At 58.8% G+C, this 27,203-nt stretch overlaps 3 protein-coding genes across 5 annotated transcripts in view; 2 read left to right on the forward strand and 1 right to left on the reverse strand.

Moving 5' to 3' along the window:
- The window catches only part of NOS1AP (nitric oxide synthase 1 adaptor protein), an 80,001-nt gene extending 71,124 nt beyond the window's left edge, over positions 1 to 8,877 (forward strand). For 2 of the 3 annotated variants that reach the window (XM_067532576.1, XM_067532577.1), the window contains exons 8-10: positions 2,150 to 2,317; positions 3,797 to 3,962; positions 4,675 to 8,877. In XM_067532576.1, the coding sequence (XP_067388677.1) occupies positions 2,150 to 2,317; positions 3,797 to 3,962; positions 4,675 to 5,069 (729 nt within the window). In that variant the 3' untranslated portion in view covers positions 5,070 to 8,877. Of the gene's footprint in view, positions 1 to 2,149; positions 2,318 to 3,796; positions 3,963 to 4,453; positions 4,619 to 4,674 lie in introns of those variants that run through there. The other variant, XM_067532578.1, reaches the window with a different exon arrangement.
- Positions 5,382 to 27,203, forward strand: CUNH1orf226 (chromosome unknown C1orf226 homolog). Its single transcript, XM_067532579.1, has 3 exons — positions 5,382 to 5,493; positions 21,471 to 21,786; positions 22,692 to 27,203. Exons 2-3 carry the CDS (start codon positions 21,482 to 21,484, stop codon positions 23,191 to 23,193), a joined length of 807 nt encoding a protein of 268 aa, XP_067388680.1. The 5' UTR covers positions 5,382 to 5,493; positions 21,471 to 21,481; the 3' UTR covers positions 23,194 to 27,203.
- SPATA46 (spermatogenesis associated 46) lies at positions 17,777 to 19,716 on the reverse strand. Its single transcript, XM_067532520.1, has 2 exons — positions 19,611 to 19,716; positions 17,777 to 18,402 (listed from the first exon to the last, which is right to left on the reverse strand). The coding sequence occupies exons 1-2, from the start codon at positions 19,714 to 19,716 to the stop codon at positions 17,777 to 17,779; spliced, it is 732 nt and encodes a 243-aa protein (XP_067388621.1).

A 27,203-nucleotide genomic window follows, 5' to 3' on the forward strand; every position in this document is an offset into this window, starting at 1 on the left:
ACCGGGCAGCTCTGCCGCTAACCCGCCTGGGCCATGGCACTGCATGTCTGTCCTGCCTCCTCCACTCTGCCCAGGCCTCGGCCAGGGTCTATCAGGACTGAGACTCCCTTGACGATAGCACCGCCTTGCTAGTGGGGTTCAGAGACCCAGGGGGCTCCCTGGGCTGACACGCATTTCCCTCCCTCGCCCCTCTCCTATGAGCTCACATAGCACTTTACAACATGGCCCCCATTCAGTCGCACAAACCCCCACCCCAGGTATGGGAGCACCCACTGTCGTGTGGGGAAACTGAGTCATGGAGCGGCCCATGGCTCATGGGACAAGTTGGTAGCAGCGCTGGGAATAGAAGTCAGAAGTCCCGGTTCCCAGTTCCCTGCTGCAGTCCAGGGGCCCATGTCTTTCCCAGTCAGCCCGCGGGACTCAGGCGCACGGAGTGGGGCCGATGAAGGGAGTGAGCAAAGCCAATGGCCCCTGTGCCATTGCTGGCACCACAGGGAGGTAGGATCTGCCTGGCTCCTGGGGGCCAAGGGTGCTGCCCAAAGTGCCAGAGCAGCCGGCAGAGCCAGCAGTGTGGTGTGGGGCTGGTACGCAGAATCCAGGGGCTGCCCCATGCCCGCGCAGTGTGGGGCTCTGCCCCCTCTCTGGGCACCTAGGCCAGCTAGAACAGTGGTCTCAGCCTTTCCACAGTACTGGCCCCTGGAGCTCACGCCTTCCACCGCCCGGTGCTGACACACACAACTTAGCATCATGGGGCCCCCGTGGCGTGGCTGCCACCCCTAATGCTGGCCTTGCCCTCGCCCTGTCCTGCACCCCTACCGGGGTCGTCACCCCCAGCTGAGAAACACTGATCTGTATGAGATGACGTATCCCAGAAGACCTCAGCGTGGCCCCAGGGGTGCATGTGCTTCTGGTGGGGAACCACTGTGCTAGAGACTGCTGAGCTCCCTACAGCCTGGGCTCCGTGGGTGGTGTCTTAGCTCAGGCAAAAGAGGCTCCTGCATTAAGTGCCAGAGGGCCCTGGTTTGATCCCGGCTGCCCACGACCAAGATGTGGCGGTGTTATACATAGCCCTGAGATGTGTCTTCCTAGGTGCCAGCCCTTCCCATTTGATCACAAGTTTCTCGTTATTTGGTGTGTTTCGTAAAGCCCCATCTCCTGGATGCTCGTGAATATGTCGCAGTCTGTTTCCATTTGTTCAGAAAAGGCAGTGTCTGGCCTCCCTGGCTGTGCAGGAAGCCCGGGGAGGTGTAGAAACGGATGCTGAGCAGGGCTCACGTGGGGAGCGGCTTCCTGCCCCCACCCCTGGCACCTGCCAGCAGCTATGGCAAGGCCATGGAGCAGAGACCCCCTCCCGGCACAGTCCTTCCGACTCCCACCCACCACAGATGTCGGGGCAGGGGTCGCCCTCTGGCCCTGGTTTTGGAGCATGTGTTGGAGGCCACTGGCTCTGTGCACACAGGTGCCCCAGGCTGAGAGCTTGGTGCTACAGGCAGCTCCCCAGGCTGAGTGGCTGTTCAGTGGGCGTTGCTTCCTTTGGGCAGCAGGGTCCTGCTGGAGCAAAGCAAAGTCAGCCTGAGCCGCAGAGCCTGGCCCAGGCCGGTGCCTTGCAGGCAGGGTGAGAGAGCAGGCACCTAGGTGTCACCATCTGTTACAGGGTGCCAGCCTCCTCCTGGCCCGGCCAGGCCTTTGTGTGCCAACACGTGGCGCTGCAAGAGGGGACAGGTCCTTCGGTGCCTAGCTGGCACTGCAGCCAGTCGTGTGACGGGGGTTAGATCCTCAGTTCGCAGCACAGCGGGATTAGGAGCATTGGGCTACATCTGCACGATGGTTTGCCGTGTGAACGCTAAGTGTAAGGGTTGTGATAAGGTGTCCCGCTGGTCTTGCAGGTTTTATTGATCAGTGTTACGCACAGCCTACATACCCACGAGGATCAGGGCTATGGTCCCTGCCCCAGAGAGCCGACAATCCAAGTGTTGGACAAGAGACAGATACAGACAGACAGGGGCGGGAAACGAGATGCTGGCCAGCCCAGCACGCAGGGGTCTCACTCAGCCATGCCCGGCCTATTGTGGAGATACTGAAGCATCTGTCAGCGTGCAGAGGGGCACCACGCTGTGGGTCAGGCTTTGCTTTTCTCTGTTCTTTGCAGGACTCCCTCCACCCCGAGAATATCCTGACTGCATCGCCCAAGCTGTTGCTCCCCTCCTCCGCCCAGCTTCCTGACCTGGGGATCCCCCTCTCTGCTCACCACCAGCTGCAGCTTCTCCAGCAGCTTCTGCAGCAACAGACGCAGCAGACACAAGTGGCTGTGGCCCAGGTTCTCCTTTCCTTGTTGCTGCCAGGGTGGCTGTTAGAGCCCGGAGTGCAGGGGCGCGCCGAGGCTGGGGCTGGGCGGGCACTAAGCCCATGCATCTGGGGCGGTGTGGAGGGGTTGGCGTGAGAGGCAGCCGGGCTGCTGTGGAGGCAAAGCCACGGAGCTCGGCTCTGAGTACGTGCCGATAGTCCCTCCGCTCCCTGCTTCGACTGCCAATCATGCTGAGTTCACTCTGCCCATGCCTGCCGTCAGGCAACGCCCCTCCCCCGTTCCATTTGCATTCCCAACCGTAGCCGGGTCTTGGTCTCTGTGCCCTGCCTGCATGTTCCTTTGACTACCATGCACTGGGAAAAGGGCCAGTGGGTTACGAAGAGGAATCTTGGCCAAGTGGGCTTGGCAAAGCTTCCTCCATCCACCCTGCATGTCTGTGACCAGCCCTGTCCCTCTGGAGGGTCCTTGAGGAGCAAGGCCTGCGGGGACTCTGGCAAAGGCAGCGGGCACATGTGGGCAGTGGTGCTGACCCAGGTGGGGGCAGATAATGAACTTTGAGAGTGTGAGACAAGCAGGAGGGGCCAGTGCCCCAGGGAGACCCGCTGCCCTGAGTGCTTCACAGCGCGGTGACACACCCAGCTGTCTCTGCACATGGCCAGACGGCCCTTCGGGGCTTCAGGGCTGGGTGAGGACGGGCCGTGCCAGGCTGACAGTTCCGCAGTGCACTGCATCTTTGCTGCCATGGCCATTCTGGGCTCAGGGGAGGGGACCCAGGTGCTGCAGGAGCTGGTGCCAGTGAATCACAGGCATCACTCCCCTCTTGGGCATAGCTTCCCCTCTTCTAGCCACTCTGCCTCACGCAGGCGGTGCCAAGTGGCAATCTGGGCCCAGCTGTGCAGCCGAGAATTCCCCCAGCGGAGGGCAGCATCCAGCTGGGGTCACGGGGCATAGCCAGTTCTGCCGCCAGTGCCCACCGCCCTGCGCGATGCCAGCTGGGGGCTTCAGGATCTCAGCCAGCTGTGTGCAAGCTGTCCTGATGGCAAGAGAAGGGAAGTGGATTTTAGCGATAGAAATAGTAGGAGAATGTCAAGAGGAACAAGAATTGCTTTTCAGTGTCTTAATTCCATGGGGTTAAAGAAAACCGAACCGTCTGCCTAAAAACTCCTCACTTCCCCGCCCGCCTGCACACAGAGACCACCTCTGTTTAATGATGGGCTTCTGCTGGCGTAGCCACAGTCAGTGCGGGTGACGGCTGATCCATACCATCCAAGAGGTGACAGCAGGAGGGGCTGTTCCCACCCCGCAGCCTGCCCTCCTGCACGGGCTGGTACCCACCAGCGAGCACTGTGGAATTGACCACTGGCAACTGCTTGTACGCAGGGCTAGCGGTGGTCTCGCTCAGTCGCTCGGTGGGTGGTTTCTGCCTGGAGAGCAGGCTTGGGCCTTCCCTGGCGTGCACCCACGTGCAGTGTCTCCGTCTCTGTCCCTCAGGTTCACTTGCTGAAGGACCAGCTGGCTGCGGAGGCAGCCGCTCGGCTGGAGGCTCAGGCACGCGTGCACCAGCTGCTGCTGCAGAACAAGGACATGCTCCAGCACATCTCGCTGCTGGTCAGGCAGGTGCAGGAGCTGGAGCTGAAGCTGTCAGGAGACAACACCAGTAAGAGCTCCTTCCACCGCCCTCCCTCTGGCACTGTGCCCGTGCCCTGACCCCCAGCCCTGCCATCCAAAGGGATTGCCGCAGAGCCATGCCCGTGGCCGGGGTGGGCATGCCATGTGCACATCTCAGCCCGGTTCCCCGGGGCCAATGCCCCATCTCTCTTGGCTGCCAAGATCCCCCGGTGTATGTGTGAGTGAGACCCATGGTGGGCAGACAGCCCTGCCCCTTTGCACTCCAGGGGATAGTGGCATGCAAGAGGCTGCCCCACATTTCCTGGTGCCAGCCCAAGGATCCCCAGGGAGAGAGGATTTCTGCATGTACTGCCCCTCAGCTCCTCTGTATGCGCTCAGGGGTGGGGTTAGCAGTGTTATCTGGGCAGGGTCATGGGCACATGGAGGGGGTGCGGGGCTGTTTGTGTGTGGTGGGCATGTGGGGGCTGGGGGTGTATCTTTCGGGGGTGGCCATGCTTTTCCCTCTTGCTGTTTGTTCAGCTAGATCCCCACCCATCCAGCTCCTTGGATGCTCTGCCCTGGGTATTGCTATGCTGCAGGAACCCCCCACCATCCCTCCCCGCCCCATCACTTCAGCACGGCTGTCTGGGCTCCTGGCCACGGTTCAGACCTAGGCCAGGCCTGGTGGCCATCTGTTGGCCTGCGTGAGGAGTCAGTGATGCCTTGGCCGTGCCCGCTCAGCCCTCCCTCTTCTCTTCCAGTGGGCTCCCAGGACAGTCTGCTGGAGATCACCTTCCGCTCCAACGCCCTGCCGGTGCTGTGTGACCCCACCACCCCAAAGCCAGAGGACCTCCACTTGCCGCTGCTGGGCCACGGCCCCGCCCCCACCCTGGGCAGCCCCATAGGTAGGAGTGACTGCCTGGTGAAGCTGGAGTACTTCCGCTTCCCATCTGGCGCCGCGCCGCCGGCGGAGCCGCTCCTGGGCAGCCTGGAGCTCATCAAGTTCCGCGAGTCGGGCATCGCCTCGGAGTACGAGTCCAACACGGACGAGAGCGAGGAGCACGACTCGTGGGCCCAGGAGGAGCCGCCGCTCCTGCTCAACGTGCGGCACACACAGGGCCTGGGCGACAGCCTGCAAGATGAGATCGCTGTGTAGGGGGGCGGAAGGGCGGCTGTCTCCAGCCCGAGACAGGGAGGGAAGCTGCTGCTGGAGACCAAGGCTCGGCTCGGCTCGGCGCTGTAGGCTTGGGGACGCGGTAAAAGCTCCCTCTCCATCGTTGTGACAGGACGAAGCCAGGGCTCCGCACCCTGCTGCCCACACCACTCAGAGCTGCCAGGGTGCGCCCCAGCCATGCTGTGGTAGAGAGGAGACTGAGTGAGCAAGTGCCCCCACCCGCCCTGCACAGCCGCAGAGCACACAGGAGCCGGGCGGACATCCCCCCTTGATGTGCAGGCACGTCCGCGCTGCCCCACGGCTCTGCCACACTGGCACGGCTTCTGCTCTGCCTGCTGTCGATAGGCCTGGTCAGCAAACCGAGGGTAGCTTGCAGGCTGCCTGACACGGGGATGTGTGGCTGTAGGTCCGTGGGAAAACTTTCTCCTCTGTAATGGAACTGGGGGTACTTTCATCAGCCATGTCAATCTATATTGCTTTTCTGAGTCCCACTAAGCTCTTGGCCCTGTAACACCCTATGGCAAGGAGTTCCACAGGTTTATTGCCCATTCTGTGTCCAAATGGAGCATTTCCCTTGGTCAGTGTTAGCTGCATTGCCCTTCATGGTCAGTGAACGTCCTCTGGTTCTGACGCCAAGACGGCGCTCCCGACCCATCACCTTGTGCCATTCAGTCTTCGACATGCCCCAGTCACATCCCCTCTCCAAACAGAGCCGTGTCAGGGTGGGGTGGGCACAGGTGCTCAGCATGGGTTCACACAGCTCCCCATGGAGTCGAGCTGTTGATTTCAATGAGCAGCCACTCCTTTCCTCTTTTCCGTCTCTCCTCATCTGGAGCCTTTCGGGGCCTCTTGGCATTGGGGCACTTGCCTCTGTGCCCCCCTCGATTCCTGGGGACCAGACCTGACCTTGGTACTGCAGGGAAAGGAATGCCCCTGATTTGTATAACAGTTCCTCGCTCTCTGAACTGCACCCCCTGCTGCTGGCAGTGGTGCATCGCACAGCTGTCACACACCCCTGGGAGCCAGGCAGGGCTGTTCCCCACTGCACGGATGGGCATGATGCACAGAGCCCAAGTGACTTGGCCAGGGTCACCCAGGCAGTCTGGGCAGAGAACTGATCCCGAGTCAACCAGGCAGGTGCCCTGCTCACCGGGCAAGCCTTGCTCACGCTGGCACCCTGTTTTTGGTGGTAGTCTCCAGCCCAGTCTCGTGCCGCCTACTGTCTGAGAACTGTCCTGAGCTCTGCTGCTTGTTCGCTCGCTGCCCACGGTCGTGCCCGGGTCAAAGCTGAATGGTTCTGGTGCGTCTCAGCCCCCGATGGGCTGGAATCAGTTCCCAGTGTGCTTTACCTTGTGTTCGTCGAGATGCTTTCCTTGCTGTGGCCCCACCTTTCCCCTAGCTCGGCCAGGGCTCGCAGACTAACCTCAGTGCCTCTGTGTCGTCTGCAGATGCTGCCCACTCATGCTTTCCTCGTTGCCAGCTCCTTACGAGTGCACGACTGGAGCAAGGCAGCAGGGATGCTGGGAGCTCGGCAGGGCGAGCGGCTTTTTATTTGCTTTTTCCTTCAACAAAAGCAGGGAAATGAAATGCAAAACCTGACATTAACGCAGTGATGAAGACAGGAAAGTCCATGAGTTCAGGGAGCTTCAATCGCGTGTAGTCCGTGCTGTCCCGGCAGGCTAGTTCCCAGGGTTTGCTTCATGTTTTGGGCAGATGGGCTGTTTTGGTTCTCCAACAGCGGGGCCACACTTCCTACTGCTTTACTAGCTCCCTGTTTGTTTTCAAGGCATCTGGTAAACTCCACAGGATGTGCCGCCCGGCAGGCTCCCTGCTGCAGAGAAGGCTTTGCTCTCGGGGTTGCTGGCGTGGCGGTGTTGGTTTGCCTCCCCATGGGGTTGCATTAACATTGGACTGGCTAGGCAGAGCAGTCTCTGCGCAAAGCTGTGCTTGTTCTGGGGTCCGTGTGGCCCCGACGCTCCGGCTTCTCTTGTGGCTGGGAACACTTGGCTCCACTCCCAGGTCCTGAGGGGTCCCTGGACCATTCTACTGTCGAGTAGCTCACCCAGTAGCTACTGGCTGGGTGCAGGGGCCTTTAGCTGAGGGCCGGCCTGCCAGTCTCTATGGCCAACACATGGCGCCCTAGTGCAGCCGGCCATGGGAGCTGCACGGATGGGTGGAAGCCAGGAGCTAAGGAAGGGCACCCATTGTCATCCAGCTGCCCTGGTAAGGCTGTGGTAAGGTTTCCTGGAGTGGTTCTGGGTCCATTTGAGTGGATCTAACTGGCCGTTTGGACTTGTATCAGCAGCAGGATAGATGGGGCCAAAATCTCAAAGGATTCTGCCTCCAAGTGCTCAAAGAAAATCTGTGATAAGTCATGCAGGTTTCTGCAGTCTTGGCTCCTGTTTTCAGGCTTTTCTCCACAACCACAAGGGCTAGAAATTGGCTTTCTTTTTTTTTTTTGGTAAATGAAAGTTGAGGTTCTCATGCCATCATATGCCTCCAGGAGCTGGGGCTTTACAACTCAGATTGTGAGAGCTAGCAACTCTGTGCACACAAATGTGCTTGCAAATATGGATTTTTGTTTATGCAAAAAGATGCCCTTGCAAAACAGATTTTTGCACTTGTGAGGGGATGCATTTGCAAGTAACTGAGATTATGTGCATGCAGATCAATGTGCTGGTAGCTACTGTGAGGACAGTTTGGGATAACCTTTGGGAATGTGGTCCTTAGATTTTTGGAGTGCTTCCTCACTGGAAGGAGTGTTTTGGTGGGGTTGTTTTGAGGTCCCGTTTCCTGATTACAATAATTAGTTGGCTTTTGTTAACCCAACTTCTGCGCATTATTTTGACATTGAACGATGCCTTGAATGTGCAGATAATTAAAGTCGGGGGATGCAAGGGGGCATCTCCCAAAAAAGCTTCTAAATAAGCTCCAGATGGTCATGAAATTCCAGTCGCGAGCTGCCCGATTGCCTACTGGCACCTGCAGCGAGGCTCAGCGTTTGGGTTAAACTAATGCACGAGGAAACAAGCCCATGCACCAGGGAGGGTTTTTTGAGTGGGTGAGGTTCTGTGGCCTCGCCAGGGCTCAGATTGGGCCAGGTGCCCTCATTTAGACAGGCCGGGGCAGTGGGAACGTTGTGCAGGAGGAGGTCAGACTAGATGATCATATTGGTCCCTTCCAACCTTAAAATCACTGAGTCTGAGCATAAAGAGATGTGCCAGGCTGGGGTGAGGTGGCCTGGCTGGTAAGAGCAAACAGTCCCTATATGTGATGGGAAGGGCTGTTCCTTGGACTCCACGCCTGCATCCTGGTGAAAAACCATCTCCTCAGCCAGCTGGCTCCACCGATCAGGGCTGGGACCCTGCTATCCGACTGCCTGCCCCAGCGATACTCCGCCGGAGTGCCCGCTGCAGGGTGAGTCTCCTGGGGCCCCATCGCTCCTGTTGGTCCAGCGGCTTCTCCCTGCCTGTTCCCGAGAGGGTGGGTCGCTGCGGTCCGTTGCTGCAGTCCCCGGCACCTCCCGGGACCAAGAACCCAGGTGGCACTGGGGCAGGAGCAGCCATTCCCCTCTGCTCCCCTAAGGACATGGGGGTCAGGAACTGATTCTTCCTCTCTCTTCCCCCTACGCTCCCCTCCCTCCTCTGATCTCTCTCCTTCTTGCCTGCACCTTCTGTCAGAGCCTGCCCCCAGTGCCACCTGCAAGTGGCAGCATCCGCTGGCACCTGCTGTGGAGCCAGCGTCCTGCTGAGAGCCGCTGTCTCTGGCCCAGGGGGCATGGACAGCACCTGAGAGCTGGCCTGGGAGCCACTGGCCTGTGGGGTCAGTGTAGGGGGGTACTGGGCTGATGGGCTCCCGGCAGGTGGGGAGGCTGGGGGGCCGCAATCCACCTAACTGCCTTGTCAGCACTGGCTGAGCGCACTGAGATGCAGGTCTGGAAGGGGCAGGTGGGCACTGGCAGGAAGGGGCCGGGAGGCTGGGGCTGAGGCTGGTGCACAGGTAGAGATAAGGTGGGGACAGACGCAGCTGGGAAAAGGAAGAGGAGGGCGGCCGAGAGAGCAGTACAGGGGGATGAAGACAGGATGGGGGGGAGCCGAGGGGGCTCCCTGGGACCTACGGAGGGACTGGAAAGGGAGCTTTGCAGGGTGCAGTCGGGGTTCTGAGGGGCAGAGAAGAGGAGTAAGGCGCATGGCTTGATGCATAGGCAGGAGTCAGGTCTGGCCAGGCTGACGCAGAGAGGGAGGGGCAGAGAGCTGCAGCGGGAGGCAGGACGGATGGACGTTATTGTGAGGCTCTCACCCTCCCTGTTGCTTGTGGCAAGACCAGTCCTGTACCCCGGGTCAGAGCTGCTCTGCACCAAGCCAGGCGGCAGTGGGAACGGCTGTCGCGGGGGGAAAGACACGTGCCCTTGGGCGTGTCTCTGGAGCCAGGGCACTGGGACACACCACGCTAGGATGAAGTGCCTGTGGGCGGGCAGGCAGCTGGATCCCTTGGCCAGCTTCCAACTCATCCTTGTCCCTCTTCCTCATCCCAGGGTCTGCTGTCGCTCAGGATGGGGGCTGGGGTGGGGATGGGATGGCTGCTGCTGTTTCAAAGAGCAGCCCTTCCTCTTGGTGGCCACCTTGGACGGGCCAGTAGCCACTGGCCAGTGGTGTGATGCAATGTGAAGGGGTGTTGCTGCGCTGGAAGGCCCTGTGTGCATCTCACAGGCAACCTGGGGCAGGTGCTGCGCCCTGGAGGTGTCATTTCCCCTCCTCCCAACTCCATGCTGCCTCTCAGTCTCCTCTCCAGCCTCACACAGGATTGGGATCGATCTATTTTTTTGTCCTTTCCTTTCCTCCATCTGCTGTGTTACTAACCTGTGTTCAGTGGATCTGGGAAGCCAGTCTGTCAATGTAAGTGCACTTAACCCTTGATGATGGTGTTGGTCTATTGCCTTTGCTAAATAAATCTTTCTATTTCTCCAGCCTTTCTGTCGTCTCTGCTCTCTCTGTCTGTCTCACTTCTTCCACCTCCCAGACTGGGGCCCGAAGCAGGAGCCAGCTATACCCCAGGGGCTGTAACTAGCGGTCAGCCCCTTCGAGGCAGTGACCCCTGCACCCAGAGATCAGCCAATCCCTGGGACACTGCCAGCCACAGAGGTGGCTTTTGGTACAGGCTTCACTGCAGATGCAGACCCCTCTCATACTGACTGAGTGATGGCAGCCTCCCAGCCCCGCTCAGTCAGAATGCAATGAATCAAGTCTCTTCGGGGCAAGTAGTGTGTCTCACTGTGTTTTTGTACAACAGATGGGGCCCAGATCTTGCTCGGGGTCTGTGCAACGCCCATCCCACTAGGGCTCCAATCTCCATTAGGATCCGTGCAACTCCCAGCATAATTGGGGCCCTGATTGCGGTCAGGGTTGGTGGAACAGCCAGAACAATTGGGCCCCAGTCTCATCTGGGTGTCTGCAGGATATGGGATACACACAGTCAAGAGCAGTGATAATGAAACGTTTGTAGGATCCCCGTTCCGTGCCACAGGGAAGCAGTTTCTCTCTGTCCACTCGTCTGCTTGCTACTGACATCAGCCACTGTTGGGCTGTGGGAGAGAGCCCCGGGTTCCCCTCCTGTCTGGTACAGCCCCACGGAGTGCCATCTGGCCCCATCGTGCCGGGTGCTGCATGGACCCTGAGCGAGATCTGGGTCCCATGGACATTGTGCCAGGGCCTAGGTCACAGAAGGGAGGTAACTGGGCTTGATTCTGCTCTCCTTCCTCAGGCAAGTCTCCCAGCAGACCTTAGGCAGAGCAGGTTTGGCCCCATGCCTTCAGCCCAGTTCCACTGACCAGTCACTAACCTCTTTGGGGTGGGGTGGGCCACAGGGCAGCGTCCCAGCCTGATGCCCTCCTCTGCCGAGAGAACGCTGGGTTGAACATACATTGCTGTGTGTACCAACCTGCCCTGCAGGTCCTGGCACAGTCTCACAGCACGTGGGGCTCCGTACTGACCCTGGTGCAGGCTGGCACTGGTGCTCTCACCGTTCAATGGGGTGACCCACACATCCCCCTCTGTGCCAATCACAGAGGCTGGAAGCCAGCCAGAGCCCCAGCTAGGGGGGCTGGAGCAGCTCATGATAGGCTAATATTCTGCCAATATTTAAAAAGGGTAAACGGGGCAACCCGGGTCATTACCGGCCTGTCAGTCCGAATCGAGGCCTGTCAAGATAGTGGCGTGGCTGATCCGAGACTCGATTAATAAAGGAGGGTAATGTGATTAATGCCCATCAACGTGGCTGCGGGGGAAATAGATCCTGTCAAATGAACTTGATCTGTTTTAGAGGAGCATACAAGTTTGGTTGCGGAAGGGAACAGTATTGATGTGATGTGCTTAGACTCCCGTGAGGGGTCTTGGGGCTGCACAACATTTTGGTTACAAAAACTAGGAAGATATAAAATGAATGTGGCCCACATCAAATGGATTAAAAGCTGGCTAACTGATCAGTCTCAAATGTAACTGCAGATGGGGAATCTTCAATGATCAGGTTTCTAGTGGGGTCTTGCAGGGATCAGTTCTTGGCCTGATGCTATTTAATATTTTCATTAGTGACCTGGGAGAAAACATAAAATCATCACTGATAAAGTTCGCAGATGACACAAGAATTGGGGGAGTGGTAAATAACGAAGAGGGCAGGTCACTGATACAGAGCGATCTGGATTGCTTGGTAGGCTGGGCGCACGCAGTCAATACGCGTTATAATATGGCTAAATGGAAATGTGGACAGCTGGGAACAAAGAATGTCAGCCATGCTTACAGGAGGGGGCACTCTATCCTGGGAAGAAGGGATTCTGAAAAAGATTGGGGAGTCATGGTGGATAATGAGCTGAATGTGAGCTCCCAGTGCAACACCATGGCGAAAAAGGCTAATGTGATCCTGGGATGTGTGAACAGGGAATCTTGAGTACAAGTATAGAGGTGATTTGACCTCTGTATTTGGCATTGGTGGAATCCCATCTCCTGGTCTGGGGCCCGCAATTCAGGAAGGATGTTGCTAAATTGGAGAGGGTTCAGAGAAGAGCCACGAGAATGACTGAAGGATAGAAAACTCATGCCTGATAGAGAGAGACTCAAGGAGCTCGATCTGTTTTACAAAGGGGGGGCGAAGGGGTGACTTGATCATAGTCTGTAAGTATCAAAATGGGGAACAAATGTTTGTTAATGGGCTCTTCAGTCTAGCAGAGGAAGGTCCAACGTGATCCAATGGCTGGAAGCTCGGAAGCAAGGCGAAGCTTTGTACAGTGAGAGCCGTTAACCATTGGAGCAACTTACCGAGGGTCCTTGTGAATTCTCCATCACGGGCAATTTTTAAATCATGTGGGTTTTTTTCGTACAGGAGCTGCTCTGGGAATGAGCTGGGGGACAGGAGGTCAGGCTAGATGGTCACAAAGGTTCCTCTGGCTGTGGAATCTCTGAATCTGTGCTTTTAGCCCTGGAGTCCTTGTTCAATCCGGGGGGGGGGGGGGCTGACCATCAGCCTAGCAAGGCTCCCCAGGGGTGCTGGGGCCCCTGCAGATGTGCTCATTGTCACTGTTCAGCCAGGTTGTGGTGTTCACTCCTAGTCCGTGCAGCCGCTGGCTAGGGTCTAGAGTGATATGGAGCCGCCGCATCTGCCCCATCCTAGCCACAGGACAGGAGTGACAGCAAACCCCCGATGGCCAAAGGAGCTGACCCCGCCAAATGGCAGATCCAGCCAGGAGCTCCCGTTGCTGGCTCCATAGCCTGCCGTTGTTCCCGTAGCACATAGCTGGGATCGGTGGTGTCTGGGAATGTGCGGCTGGCTGCTTGTCCCTGCCCAAGCTCATCAGCCACGCCACCCTGCCCGGCCCTGAGTCACCAGTGCGGCCACTCCCCTTCTGTAGAGCAACGCGTCTCTTGGCCTGTAAACCGATGTGGGAAATAGCAATTTTCTATAAAATAGTGAATATTTTCTTTCCAAAGCAAAAGACACAAAGCCATCTGCGTCCTGCTCCTCGCTGACCGTGATGGCTGTGAGGGCTGTGATGTTCAGAGCCGCCCCAGCCATCAGTCACTGTGAATCTCCCTTGCAGAAGTGAGGAATGAAAGCAGGGCTCCCAGTGTGTCTCTGACCCACGCCCTTCCTGGGGCTCCTTGGGAAGCCCGGCCAGCCTAAGACCAGGCAGCAGCTGGGATGGTGCATGGAAGCACCTGCAGGATGTTGGTTTTTCCTCTCTAAACCCATCCGTCCCACTTGCTAAAGAATCACAGCGTGGCTTGAATGACGTCTTGACCTTTCCATTCACCTAGCCTATCCTGGCACTGCCTTTCTGCCCTCACCGTCTGGGTGACCTGTAGGGAGAGGCTATTTGGTCTTGTGTTTGGGAAGCAACCTAGATTTTGGCTGAAGACTTTCCGTTCCTTGCAGTCAACGTAAGGGTCCTTTGGACGCACAGCTTGGTTTTTGGAAATCCCTTCCCCCATGGGCTAGTTCTGGGGACACACTCCTTCCCCAAAGATACCCTGTGGGGTCAGTCCAGCGCACAGCAGCTCAGCTGTAGAGACCCCCTGCCTTGGCTGCTGGGCAAGAGCGAAGGCTGGGGAGAGCGCTCGCCCGTCCGGTGGGCTGGAACCAGCAGCCCCGAGGAGCAGGCAGACACTGCTTCTCAGCCCCCCTGCTGATGGGACATGGGCTGGGGGGATACGTGGGGATCTACACCAGGGGTCTGGGGAGCACAAAGGGTACAGAGAGACCGCTTAGAGCGGGTGATTGGAGTGTGGCCCCAGGGGCTGGCTCTGTGTCAGGATGTGCGGGAGACACTGGGCTAGCGTGGGGGGGGTGCGGGGCCAAGAAGGGACTCACCTCCTTGGGGAGGGGCTGCAGGGCCAGGCAGGGACTCGCCCTGTTGGACGGGGGGCTGCGGGGCCGGGGAAGGGCTCACTCCGTCAGGCAGCAGATAGAGGTAAGCGACCAGTTTCAGGCTCATTGCACAGGTACAACTGTGGAGAATGGCTTGGAAGAGTCATCTGAGGGGACGGATGAGAAGGAGGCCCATTGATCGGAAGGCACAGGATGCATTGTCCTAGGGCTGAGGGGTTCCACGACCCCCACTCCCAAGAGGAGGAGATGGGTAGTGATGATCAGGGACTCCCTCCTAAGGGGCACGGAGTCATCCATCTGCCGTCCCAACCAGGAAACTCGAGATGTGTGCTGCTTGCCTGGAGCTAGGATTCAGGATGTGACGGAGAGTTTGCCAAGACTCATCAAGCCCTCAGACCACTACCACTTCCTGCCTCTCCACATGGGCATCAGTGACACTGCCAAGAATGACCTGCAGACTATGTGGCTCTGGGAAGAAGGATAAAGGAGTCTGAGGCACAAGTGTCTTCTCGTCCATCCTCCCTGTTGAAGGAAAAGGCCCAGGCAGGGACCGTCGCGTTGCAGCAGTAAATGCATGGTTACGTAGGTGGTGTCAGAGAGAGGGCTTTGGTTTCTTCAACCATAGGATGTTGTTCCAGGAAGAAGAATTGCTAGGAAGAGACGGGATCCACCTAATGAAGAGGGAGGAGCATCTTCCCAGACAGGCTGGCTAACCTAGCGAGGAGGGCTTTAAACTAGGTTTGCCGGGGGGATGGGGATCTAAACCTGGAGGTAAGTGGGACACCGGGAGGAAGCACAAGGAGGAGGGTGCAACAGGGGAGGCCTCCAGATGTGCACTGAGAAGATCGGGCAATCGGCTAGTTAGCTTAGGTGCCTGTCCATGAACGCAAGAGGTCTGGGAAACAAGCAGGAGGAATTGGAAGTCCTGGTACATTCAAGGGACTATGATGTGATTGGAATAACCGAGACTTGGTTGGGTAACTCACAGGACTGGAGCACTGCCATGGATGGGTATAAACTGGTCAGGAAGGACAGGCAGGGCAGAAAAGGTGAAGGAGTTGCACTGTATGTAAGAGAGCAGTATGACAGCTCTGAGCTCCAGCATGAAACTGGAGAAAAGCCTGTTGAGAGTCTCTGGGTTAAGGTTAGAGGCGAGAGCAACAAGGGTGATGTTGTGGTGGGCATCTGCTATGGACACCAAACCAGGAGGATGAGGCAGACGAGGCTTTCTTCAGACAACTAACGGAAGTTTCCAGATCACGGGGCCTGGTTCTCATGAGGGACTTCAATCACCCTGACATCTGCTGGGAGAGCAACACAGCCGAGCACAGACAATCCAGGAAGTTTTTGGAAAGTGCTGGGGACAACTTCCTGGTGCAAGTGCTGGAGCAACCAACTATGGGCCATGCTGTTCGTGACCTGCTGCTCACAAACAAGGAAGATTTGGCAGGGGAAGTAGAAGTGGGTGGTAACCTGGGCAGCAGAGACCATGAGATGGTTGAGTTCAGGATCCTGACAAAAGGAAGAAAGGAGAACAGCAGGATATGGGCCCTGAACTTCAGAAAAGCAGACTTTGACTCCCTCAGGGAGCTGATGGGCAGAATCTCCTGGGAGGCTAATATGAGGGGGAAAGGAATCCAAGAGAGGTGGCTGCATTTTAAAGAAACCTTATTCAGGGCGCAGGAACAAACCATCCCGATGTGCAGCAAGAATAGCAAATATGGCAGACGACCAGCTTGGCTTCACAGAGAAATCTTCAGGGAGCTTAAACACAAAAAAGAAGCTTACAAGAAGTGGAAGCATTGACATGACTAGGGAGGAGTATAAAAATACTGCTCGAACGTGCAGGAGTAAAATCAGGAAGGCAAAAGCACAATTGGAGTTGCAGATAGTAAAGGAGGGTTTTTTTGCCTATGTCTTCACAGGCAAGGTCAGCTCCCAGACTACTGCACTGGGCAGCACAGAATGGGGAGAGGGTAAGCAGCCCGCGGTGCTGAAGGAACAGGGTTAGGACTATTTAGAAAGGCTGGACGTGCACAAGACCATGGGGTCGGATGCAGTGCATCCGATGGTGCTGAGGGAGTTGGCTGATGTGATTGCAGAGCAATGGGCCGTTATCTTTGAAAGCTCATGGCAAATGGGGTAGGCCCCGGATGATTGGAAAAAGGCAAATATAGTGCCCATCTTCAAAAAAAGGAAGAAGGATGCAGGGAACTACAGACCAATCAGCCTCACCTCAGTCCCCGGAAAAATCATGAAGCAGGTCCTCAGGGAATCCATTTTGAGGCACTTGAAGGAAAGGAAGGTGATCAGGAACAGTCAGCATGGATTTACCAAGGGAAAGTCATGCCTGACCAACCTGATTGCCTTCTATGAAGAGATGACTGGCTCTGTGGATGTGGGAAAAGCGGTGGAAAAGCAAGTTAAAGAAGTATGGGTTGGATGAATGGACTATAAAATGGATAGAGAACTGGCTAGATCATCGGGCTCAATGAGTAGTGATCAATGGCTCGATGTCTAGCTGGCAGCTGGTCACAAGCGGCCTGCCCCAGGGGCCGGTTTTGTTCAACATCTTCATTAATGATCTGGAGGATGGGATGGATTGTACCCTCAGCAAGTTTGCATATAACACTAAGCTAGGGGGAGTGGTAGATACACTAGAGGGTAGGGACAGAATACAGAGTGACCTAGACAAACTGGAGGGTTGGGTCAAAAGAAATCTGATGAGGTTCAACAAAGAAAAGTGCAGAGTCCTCCACTTAGGACGGAAGAATCCCATGCACAGCTACAGACTGGGGACTGACGGGCTAGGCAGCAGTTCTGCAGAAAAGGACCTGGGGGTTACAGTGGATAAGAAGCAGGATATGAGTCAACAGTGGTTGCCAAGAAGGCTAACAGCATATTGGGCTGCATTAGTAGGAGCATTGCCGGCGGATAGAGGGAAGTGATTATTCCCCTCTGTTTGTCATTGGTGAGGCTGCATTTGGAGTATGGTGTCCAGTTTTGGGCCCCACACTACAAAAAGGATGTGGAGAAGTTGGAGAGAGTCCAGCGGAGGGCAACGAAAATGATTAGGGGGATGGAGCACAAGACTTATGAGGAGAGGCTAAGGGAACTAGACTGGTTCAGTCTGCAAAAGAGAAGAATGAGGAGGGATTTGATAGCAGCCTTTAACTACCTGAAAGGGGTTCCAGGGAAGATGGAACTAGGCTGTAGTATGGTAGTAGATGACAGAACAAGGAGCAATGGTCTCAAGTTGCAGTGGGGCAGGTCTAGGTTGGATATTAGGAAAAAGTTTGTCACTGGGAGGGTGGTGAAGCACTGGAATGTGTTACCTAGGGAGGTGGTGGAATCTCCATCCGTAGAGGTTTTTAAGCTGCGGTTTGGCAAAGCCCTGGCTGGGATGATTTAGCTGAGGTTGGCCCTGCTTTGAGCAGGGGGTTGGACTAGATTCCTCCTGAGGTCGCTTCCAGTTCTAATCTTCTATGATTCTATGAAGGGGGCTGCAGGGCCGGGAAGGGACTCGCCCCGTCGGGGAGGCAGGGAAGCTAAGCCAGAGAGGGATTCAGCCTGCTGGGGCCAGGGCGAGGCTCACGGCATCAGGGAGGGGTAGTGGGGGGTCGGAGGGGCCATGGAAGGTTGCCGGCTCCTTCGGGGTCACACTGCTGGGGAGGGGAGGCTGTGATCTGGCAGGGAAAGGTGGCGACTCGCCCAGTCGCATCCCAGAGGGGGGCCAGAGCTGCTGTCTCCATGTGGGATGCAGCCCCCGGGCCCCTTCTTGCCGCGGGCGCTCCTCAGAGACGCACTGCCTGCCCCTATTTATCTGCTTTATTGGAGTTCGGCCATAGGGCGCGTGGGGCACCGCGCTGGCCCCTGGCAGCAACGGCTGGGGGCTGCTCATCAGCCAGGCGGCTCTGCTCACTTGGGTGTTCTGCGGTGGGTGAAGGCAGCCGGTCGCTGGGCCAGACCGGGCCTTCCTTGGCCCACAGGGCTTTGAGCTTGTAGTAATACACCTGGCAGCTGAAGCCCTCCTTGGAGCCGCACTTGATGTGGGTCTTGAGGGAGTGCAGGGTGGGGAAGACGCGGCAGCAGGCCACGCACTTGTAGCCATTGTGCAGCGCTGGCTGCTGCTGGGCCGCCAGGAGGATGTCTCGGGACGTGATGCAGTCCCTGGTCTCCGGGCCGGGGCTGGCTCTCCTGGCGCCCTCGGGTGGCCGAGCCTGTTCCAGGGAGCACGAGGAGGAGCAGATGCTCTCTGGGAGCTCGTCATGCCGTCCGGCGTCCCTGGCGCTGGCCGCCAGCGTGTCTGGGAGGCTGCAGGGCTCTGGCGGGCTGGCCTTGTGCGTGCACACGAAGTAGCTGTAGGGGGAAAACCAGGGCCGGTAGATGGTGCAGCTGTGCCTCAGGGGCTCCCCGCTCTGCACGTCGCAGGGGACACAAGCTGCCAAGAGAAGAAGCTGGGATGAGCCCCTGGGCCCCTGCTGCAGCCCAGAGCCTGGCCCCGGGCCTCGTCCCAGGTGTGGGACGGGCAGGGATGCCAAGGTCTGGGCCCTCCTTGCCTCCCCCTTGCAGCCTCCATCCCCCTCCAGCAGCGCGTGGGTCAGTGTTCACCACTGGGAAGAGAGGTCTCCATTGGGGGGGCCCGTGCCCTTCCCCCACCCAGCAGGAGGCACATTGTGTGCATCGGCCTTGCCAGGTTATTGGCAGTGGCCTGGCACTCTGCTCCTGACCCCTCTGCCCCACTTGCCATGGGGTGCAGGCCTCTGGAGAGCAGGGGGTGCCTCTGCCTGCAGGGCCCCTGGGGAGCAGGGGGTGCCATAGGGTACAGGCCCCACAGAGAATGGTCAGGCCTTTCCTTTCCCTACCCACGCGGCAAGTCCTGGCCATTCCCACCATGCCATGACCATTCAGAGGGCAGCCCTGATCCCGAGCGGGGTGATGGTGACAGGCACTGAGGCCTGGCTCAGGCACCACCTGCAGTTGGGTCAGAAAAGCCCCCGGGGCAAGGAGGTTTCTGTGGCTCCCAGGCTGAACGGCAACTGCCCTGGGCTGTCCCCCTATTTTACAGCTGGGGAAATGAGGCCCAGAGCAGGGCCATGCCTTGCCCCAGGTCCCCAGCCAATGCCTAGCTGTGCGGGAAGGCACACACAGGTTTCCTGACTTCTCCCGCCTGGCCTGGTTGTCCGTGTTTTGCCTCAGAAAGGAGGCGTGTGCGCCCCAGGACCAGGCTCAGAGCTGGCTCAGCTCCTGCCCTCTGCTACTGACTCACTGTGAGACCTTGCCCACCTCACTTAGGCCACAATTTTCAGAAGTGGCCTCTGGTTTTGCAGGCCCTGTTTGGGACATCTGGCCCCTCATTGCAGAGGTGCTGGGGCCCACAGCTCGCATGGTCTTGTGCGTACTGTGAGTCACGGGAAATCAGGCCCCTGGGTTCTAACATCTGAAGAAATCATCCATGTCTGCGTGCTTCAGTTTCCCCACTTGGACAGGAGGGATCGTACCCCTCCTCCACCTCATGGGACTGTCCTGGGATGCTGCCGGTGAAGTGCCCTGGAGCCGGTGGTGAAGGGGCTGGAGAAGTGCAGAACGTTGTCGTTCTCTTCCATGCCCTGCGAGGCTGGCTCCGGGGTCTCACTGTGGTGCCGTTACCTGGCCGGCTGAGTGTGCCGCTGGGGGGTGGCAAATCACGTACGCTTTTCATGGTGCAGCTGGGCAGCCGTGGCCCAGAAATCGTCAGCAGGGAGAAGTTCTCCATGCCCTCTTGCAACTGCTGCAAGGAGCTGGGGGGTTTGTGGGGCTAGGGAAAGCCTGTGGCTGGATTGCCCATGGGCTAGCATTGTGACATCAGCCGCTGACATCACAAACAGCAGGTTCCTCCTCTCCCCCCCTCCCAGGGACTGGAGGAGAGGAATGGGTGTCACGGCCTGCGTCTGGAATGGGTTTTAAAAGGATTTGTAGCAGCTGTTCCTGGGACTTTGCTCTCTGTATGTCCTGGTGCCTTTGCTGGTGCACACCAAGGCCCAGGAGGGATAACTGCTGCCCCGAGGTATCTGTAGCACCCGCGTCTGGAGACGGGCCTGTTCCTGTCTCGTGGCGCCCGCCCTGCCTGTGTCCTAAGCGGGACTCCCGTTCGCTCTGCCCCATGCACACCTCACTCCTGCACACATACCATCCCTTGCCATTGACTTCTGCAGCTCCTTTCGTTTCGGAGCATGTGTTAGCAGTCAAGCGCTTGGATTACCCCGCGCACTCGCAGTCCATTGGGCAGCTCTTTCCAAAGGCCACCTGCCATCCTCTGTCACCAGGACCCTCCCTCTGGCTTTGCATGCCCTCCTGAGAAGAGAGATTTGCTTGTTTTCTCAGCTGCTTGTGGGCACTGCCAGCTCCCCTGGGGTTTACCTCTATTCGGCTGAGGGAGCTGCGGGGTCTCCCTTTACAGGCTGCAGCCAAGTGTTGGAAAAATGAGGGCCCAAAGCCCGGCTGCTGAATCCGGACGGCGGCATCTGAGCCAACAGCCAGATTTGCGAAAGGGTTGCGCCCCCAGCAGCTGCCGCAGCAGCCAAAGGCTGGCTCAGCCCCCTGAGTGGCCCTGCTCTCAGCCTGGCAAGTGAAGGAGAGGCCACCCTGCCCCCAAGTGCTGTTCCGCAGCGGTGGGAGTCCTTCCCCCTCACATGGCCAAGCTGACATGCGCCATCAGCCCCTCAACCTCCCTGTGTTTCCCCAGTCCAAGCACCTTCCGTGGGAAAGCTAGCCTGCAGCCAGGGCCCAGCTGAGGGAGTGGGAGAGCATTCAGGAAACATCCACCTCTCGGTGCCGCCAAAACGGGGTGACACCTCACCGGATGCCACCATGCCTGTCAAGGCAGCGCCCTGGGGCAGGGACTGAGGGAGTTGGAGAAGAGCCAAGAACCACACTGGCCCTGGCACATGGCAGTGGTGGGCGAGGGGGGTTCTCGCTGCCACAGGGGACGCTGTAAGCTCTCTGCTGCCCATGGCGCCAGCCAGCGCTGCCTGGCACGGGACAGCCACCCTCTTGCCTAGTGTCATTGGTCTCAGGCCTCTCCAGGCCCACGCGTAACCCGCCTGGGGATCTGCTATGCCGAAGAACCAAGCTCCCTGCGCCTGCGTGTGCCACCCGTCCCCATCGTGCCTGCGCCGGTACCAGGAGAACAACTGCCCTTGTCTTTGCCTGGCCCGTGCCAGTCGGGTGGTTCAATCCTCCCGGTGGCACTGGGGATGATAACCTGGGCAGGGCCAGCCGCTTGGACCTGGGGCTTGCTGCTGAGTGGGGAGGCCTGGGCCATAGTGAGGGGTGCAGAATCCTGGCTAGGGGGCAGTGGCTGTCAGTGATATTAGACTCTGCCCTGCCCTGTCTGGGGCAGATGCGTTTGAGCCCAGAGCAAGGCACTGCTCTGTCTGGCAAAAGTCCCGTTTTGCTGGGAAGCCTGCATGTGCCAGTCCCCTGCGCCCACGGCTCCGCCAACCCCTCCACTCTTCTCTTCTCTTCCAGTTGATCAAAGCATGTTTGAGAATTCCAACACAGCCCCCACGCCCACGCTGCAGCCCAGCCGGCCCCTCTCCAGAGCCTCGCAGGGCACCTCCCGGGCGGCCCCGTCCCCAGCGGCTGAGCCAGGACTGCGGGCAGGGAGCAGCCAGCACCTCAAGAACCTGAGCAAGGCCGTCGGAGCCAAGGTCAACGACTTCCTGCGCAGAAAGGAGCTCGCCGGCCTGGGAGAGGTGGGGGTGACAGAGGTCAATGCCAGCGTGGGGGCTGAGCTACCAGGCGGGACGCACACCCTCCAGGGGGACCTGGCCCACGGCGCCAGGTGAGTCTCTCCTCGGGCATTGGGGGTGGCTGCATGCTGGGCCCCAGCTGGAACGGCCCCCGCTGGGCGAGAAGATGCAGGGGGTGCTGCTCCAACATGGGGCCAAGGCAGCGGTCCCCTGGGTTGCTGGGAAACCTCTCCCAGCCCTCTCCTGTGCCACCTCTTCCCCCCTTTTGCGTGCCCTGCCCTTCCCACTCCAATTTCCCCCAGGGCCATCCCCCAGCTGGCCTGCAAGGACAGTCCTTCCTGCTCTCGGCCCAGCCTGGGGGCACCTTGAAATGTCCCAGGAGTGGAACTGCTGCAGTGGGCAGAGCTTGCCGAGGAAAGCCGCCGCAGTCCTGCCTTGCAGCCCAGCAGCAGCCCCCAGCCCAGGGTTGCTTTAGCCCCTTTCCCACAAACCCAGACTGGCCCCACATCAACGCCCCAGCTCTCCAGCAGGAAGGGAGGGCTGTGCCCCTCTCTAGGGCCAGCAGTGGGGATGGACGCATCCCATGGCTGGCAGGGAGGGATGTGAAGCAGTGGGTGGCTGCGACAAGTAAAAGCAGCCCTAGAAATGATTAGATGTAGCAAATTATTTCCACACTGGCAGGCTCTGCTGTCAGAGCCTTTACTGCAGCGCCACACGGGCTTTGATTGTCCCCATCCGACAGGTGGGAAACTGAGGCACAGAGTGGCTTTCCCAAGCTCGCACAAGGAATCTGTGGCCGAGCAGTGAAGTGAACCGCCAAGTCCTGGGCCCCGTGGCACTTTCTACCACAGGGATTCCTTAGCCCCATCACGCTGGCTCCACCCTGGGAGCAGGAGAGCCCAGGGGCTCCCGGGCTGGAGGGAGCGGCGCGGGGCAGCTCTCAGTGCCGTGTCCGGTGCTCTGTCTGTTGCTCACCAAGCATCCCTTGTGCTTGCAGGCCTGTGCTGCTGGAAGCCTTTCCCCGGCTCGAACCGCCTCCCCCGGCAGCCAAGAAGCGCACGCCCCGGGCCCTAAAGACTCCTCTGGACATGCTGATCTCCTCCCAGCCGGCTGTGAGCAGCCCGGAGTGCAGCACCGAGTGCCCCTGCCCGGCTGCCCTGGCGGAGCGGTGGCAAGTGGCTTGGGACGGGTCTCAGCCCGAGGGCCGTGCCCAGCTGGGTGCCCCTGGCATAGCAGGGCAGAACGGGCAGGGGCCTGCCTGTGGCAGGGCCCTCTCAGCGCCTGATCTCATCCACGAGGAGAACCTGGAGGGCAAACTCAGAGCTGCTGACAGGCGGGCAACCTCCCCGCCCTGCCTAAAACCCAACCTCCGGCTCAGCCTTGCACCTGCCAGCTTCCTGCTGGAGGGCCAGCCGTCCGAGGGCGACAGCCAGCCTGCGGCACAGCCCCCCAGCCTGGAAAACGGCGGGCCCCACCCTGACCTCCTATCCTTTGAGTAGCCGGCCCTGGCCCCTGCCCAAGGGGTCAGTCACTCCCCTCCCCCTCTGCTGCTCTGTGCCCCGCGGGCCTGGAGGTGGGGGGGACAGGCTGACCGCGCTCTGTGGGGGGCAGCAGTGACTCCTGTCCAGGGGGCTCCGAGAGAAGCCTGGCCCCTCCCACTTGGCCCCACAGGCAGTGGCAGTGCATGGGGGTGAGCCTGGAGGCACCCCACACAGCTCTGACTGCCCTCCCCAGGAAGGCATTCCACCCCAGACCCTAGCGCAGGCCGTGCACCAAGGCCAGGCCAGCTCAGGACTCCCGTTCTCTCCAGCCGTGCCCTGCACCTCCCATCCCGCCCTGCCACCCTCCTGTCCCCTGTGCCTGTCTCACAAGCAGCCCTGGGACTTGTGGCACGGGGCAGGCAGGCTGACATTCTTGCTGCCCTCTGACAGATGTGATGCTGGACCTGGTCTCTCAGGGGACGGGGGGGTGCCAGGCCACCCCTTGCACACAGGCTGCCTACTGCAGAGTGCTCCCTCGTGCTGCTCCAGTCCCTCCGGGCCACCCCCTGTCTGGAGCAGAGGCAGGGCTTTGCTGGGGACTGGCACAAGGGAAATGACTTGCTGGTTCATGCGTCTTGCAGGCCATGGCCCTGAGGCACAGCCTGCAGACATGGTGTCTCCCTGCTGCCTGTACTCACTCAGCACAACACGCCTGGTGCCTGTGTCAGCTCACCCCACTGGCCGCCACAGGGGCAGACTAGCCCCACTGCAGCCAGGGGGGAGTCTCCATCCCTGTCCCAGCATGTGTCAAAGATCTGATGTCTCTGGCCTGTGCTGTATGTGGATCCCAGGCCTGGCGCGTGCGATCTCCCTTCCTGCTTTCCTGCCAGAAGCCCCCTGCCCTGTGCAGCGCCAAGCAGGAAGGTGCGAGCAGGCTGTACTCTCCCATTTTTCTCTGCTCTGCCAAACCAAGGGGCCCACCACCCGCTCCGTCTACACACACACCCACAGCCCTTCCTTAAAGTCCTCAAGTGCCTTAGTCCCTCACAGCAGCGCCCCTGATTCTGAGGGGACGTGGGGCTGTGGCCAGTACCCTCTCTGGCATGCTGCCTGGAGCTGGAACCAGCGGGGAGCATTGGGGGGTGGGGGGGCAATCTTGGAAGCTGGTTGCCGGGGAGCTGACTGGGCTGGGTCCTTTCCAGCTGAGGAGTGTGAGTTCCCCACGTGCGCCTGGCAGCCCCCAGTGATGGCAGGTCATGCTGGAGTCTGGGAGCTGAGCACACAGAGTTATTGCTGGCTTGAGAGCTCTGTGTTTTAGGAAGCTGCCGGCTCTGAATGGTGGAAACCAGTACGTCTGAGACTGGGGGTACACATCCCAGGCGGCGAACATGAGCCCCTCGAGGAAAGGAACTCTTCATCCCTAGGAAACAGACTCTGGGCAGGTTCAGAGGCAATCATTCACTGCTCCGGGGAGTTCCCAATCCCAGAAGACCAAGCCAGCCTGCTGATGCACAGCCAGTACAAACGTAGGCAGCGCAGCTTCCGGATCCCTGCTCTTCCCGCTGATTGGAGAGGGTCTCTGATGCCCAGCTGCCTCCCATTCCTGCTTCCTGGGCCTCGCAGCGTGGGGCTTGCAGCCCTGGGACAGGAGCTTCCCTCCACTTATGCACACCCCCACCCTGGGACCATCTGTCTTCATATTTCCACCATGCCCAGTTGGCGCTATGTCCCTCTTGCCGATGCTAGGACACACCAGGGTGCAGCCCGCATGTGCCAGGACTGCATGTGCGTCAGGAGCAGAGCGTTTCCCTCCCCCAGGAAGATCAGGCTGATGGTTGCCAGCTTTGTTTCTTGGGTGGAATCCAGATTGTCCAAGGGAATACAGCAGAGCCTTGGGCTGCAGAGTCCATGTGGCCAGGGAACAGCTAAGACCCAAGACCCAAACCTCATCCCCATCCCAGCTGCCATCACCAGGGTCAGCAAATCCAGCAGTACCCTGGCCTTTTGTTTTCTCCTTGCGTTTCCCAGCCATCTTTTGGGGGTTGAGCACAGTGTGGGGCAGGGATCACTGCTGTCATGTTGGTCTCCTCTCCAGCCCTGCACGCTGTGCCTCTGGGATTGGTCTGGCTCCGCTGGGCAGGAGCCATGGCAGGACAGTTCCCGTGGCTGGCAGATTAACCTGCCGGCCCTGCCTCTTTGCTGAAGTGCTGGTGGTTTTGCACCGACGAAGTAACTGGTTCTGCAGTTCAGCCTGGATGGGTCTGGAAAAGCTATGGACAGAGCTGTAGGAATCCTGGAAACAGAATATACCTCATTGAGCAATGCAGAGGTTGGGCTGCGAGCTGGAGGAAAGGCCAGCTGCTCCCTGCCTTGTACAATGCACCCTGCAGCCACCCTCCTGTTTAATATGGAGGCGCACCTGAGAGATCACAGGCCCCTGCATGGTGCACGCCATCCGTGGAACCGGCGCATGATGGGACAAACAGCTCCATGCTGAAGGTGAAGCTGCTGCTGCATTGTATGGAATCTGGGCGCAGCCTGTGCATGTTGGCAAGCGTCGATTAGACAGCAGTTGGATGCAGTGGCTGTCTGAAATGCCTCAGCTGCCCGCCGTGTTTGCCCCGGTTAGTACCATGTGTCTGTGCTGTTCTCTCCAGACGCATGACTGGGGGTGCTGCTTCGGTCCAGGCGGCGGGAAGGAAGCTGGATTTGACTGACCAAGCTGACTGGGATGGCTGACACATTTCAGTGACAGGAACAGCAGAGCAGGTGGCAGGACCAGAGGCTGGTTTGCACCTGTGGCCAGGGAACAGAATAACTGTGAAGCATCAACTACTGAAGCTCTTCTCATTGCCGGTTAAATGGCACTGTGGAAAGGTGTGTGGTCTCGTAGGGGAAGCCTGGGGGTGGGCAGTCAGGATTCAAACCTCTTGGTTCCCTGTGTGACCTTGGCCATGTCTCCTAACCTCAGTGGCCTCACAAGCCCTGCTGTGGCTAAATTCATCAATGCCTATGAAGCACTGGGCATTGCAAGGCACTCTAGGTGTGCAGTGAGTGTTTGTCATGGACCTCGCTCTGTCAGGGCGGCTCTGTCGCTGCGGCTAGCCCATGATGTCACTTGCTGCGGCAGGGAGCTCACAACCAACATCTCAGGACAATTCCAGATTTTCACGTTGCACCTTTGTCACCTTCCCCTAGCGCGAGAGCTCAGCAATTGCCTCTCTCAGCACACAGCTCAGGGCAAACTACCCCGCTTCAGTTCAACCCACCTGTAAGCCCCTGAATCCAGGGGCAACTTGCAGCCAGATTTGAGCCCCGTGTTCAGGGTGGGTATTCACTGCAGCTAGCCTGGGTGCTCAGGACCTGAGCTCAAGCCCCCGGATCAGCCTAGCCCAGGTGTGAGCAGCCACACAGCAAAGCCCTGCCCGAGTTACTCTGTGCTCAGCAGTTCTGCGCTTCCCCGGCTGTGTTGAAGTCACTTGGGCTTCTGAGGGCACATCCCTGGGTTCTTTCTTCTGCACTAAGCTGAGCTGCTGTATGATTCTGCCCTAGTGAATTGTGGGAGGACGTCTCTGGGCTTCTGGGCGTACAGAGGAATTGTGGGAAGGCTTTGGAGGACTGTTAGGCCTCAGGTGGTTTAGTCTGTGCCCTCACTGCAAAGTGGACAGGTGACCAGCCCAAGGAAAAGTGGCACCTGAGTTCCAGGGCCAGCGAGCTTAGGTTGAAAGCACCACGTGACCCAGGTCAGAGGGTTTGTGTGCAGACGGAGGGGGAGTTAGGGTCAACCCCCAGGTAAAAGCCTGGACTAACTCTGCAGTGAAGACGTGCCTTAGAAGGGACTCTTGCACCAGGGATCTCTGGACTCCAGGCAGGGACCATTAACGTAGTCGGAGATGGCATCTTACACCACAAGATGGTTTGCCTTAGTGTGGAGCCAGCCCGCTGCAGCTCTGCCTCAACTGCCTCAGAGCAGGCCTGGAGAGAGGCAGCTCCGCACACTGCGGCGCTCTGGGACGCTTGGGGCTTGT

Source organism: Emydura macquarii, unplaced genomic scaffold (genome assembly GCF_026122565.2).
Source record: "Emydura macquarii macquarii isolate MOO-44397 ecotype Brisbane River unplaced genomic scaffold, CSIRO-AGI_Emac_v2 contig_3287, whole genome shotgun sequence".
Taxonomy (NCBI): domain Eukaryota; kingdom Metazoa; phylum Chordata; order Testudines; family Chelidae; genus Emydura; species Emydura macquarii.

Bases quoted from the DNA above. Each gene is read 5' to 3' on its own strand.
- SPATA46 (XM_067532520.1), bottom strand. From the start codon at position 19,716: ATGGAGAACTTCTCCCTGCTGACGATTTCTGGGCCACGGCTGCCCAGC. The intron at 18,403-19,610 runs GTAACGGCACCA...TTCTCTTGGCAG, and splicing joins CGGCACACTCAGCCGGCCAG to CTTGTGTCCCCTGCGACGTG.
- CUNH1orf226 (XM_067532579.1), top strand. From the start codon at position 21,482: ATGTTTGAGAATTCCAACACAGCCCCCACGCCCACGCTGCAGCCCAGC. The intron at 21,787-22,691 runs GTGAGTCTCTCC...TTGTGCTTGCAG, and splicing joins GACCTGGCCCACGGCGCCAG to GCCTGTGCTGCTGGAAGCCT.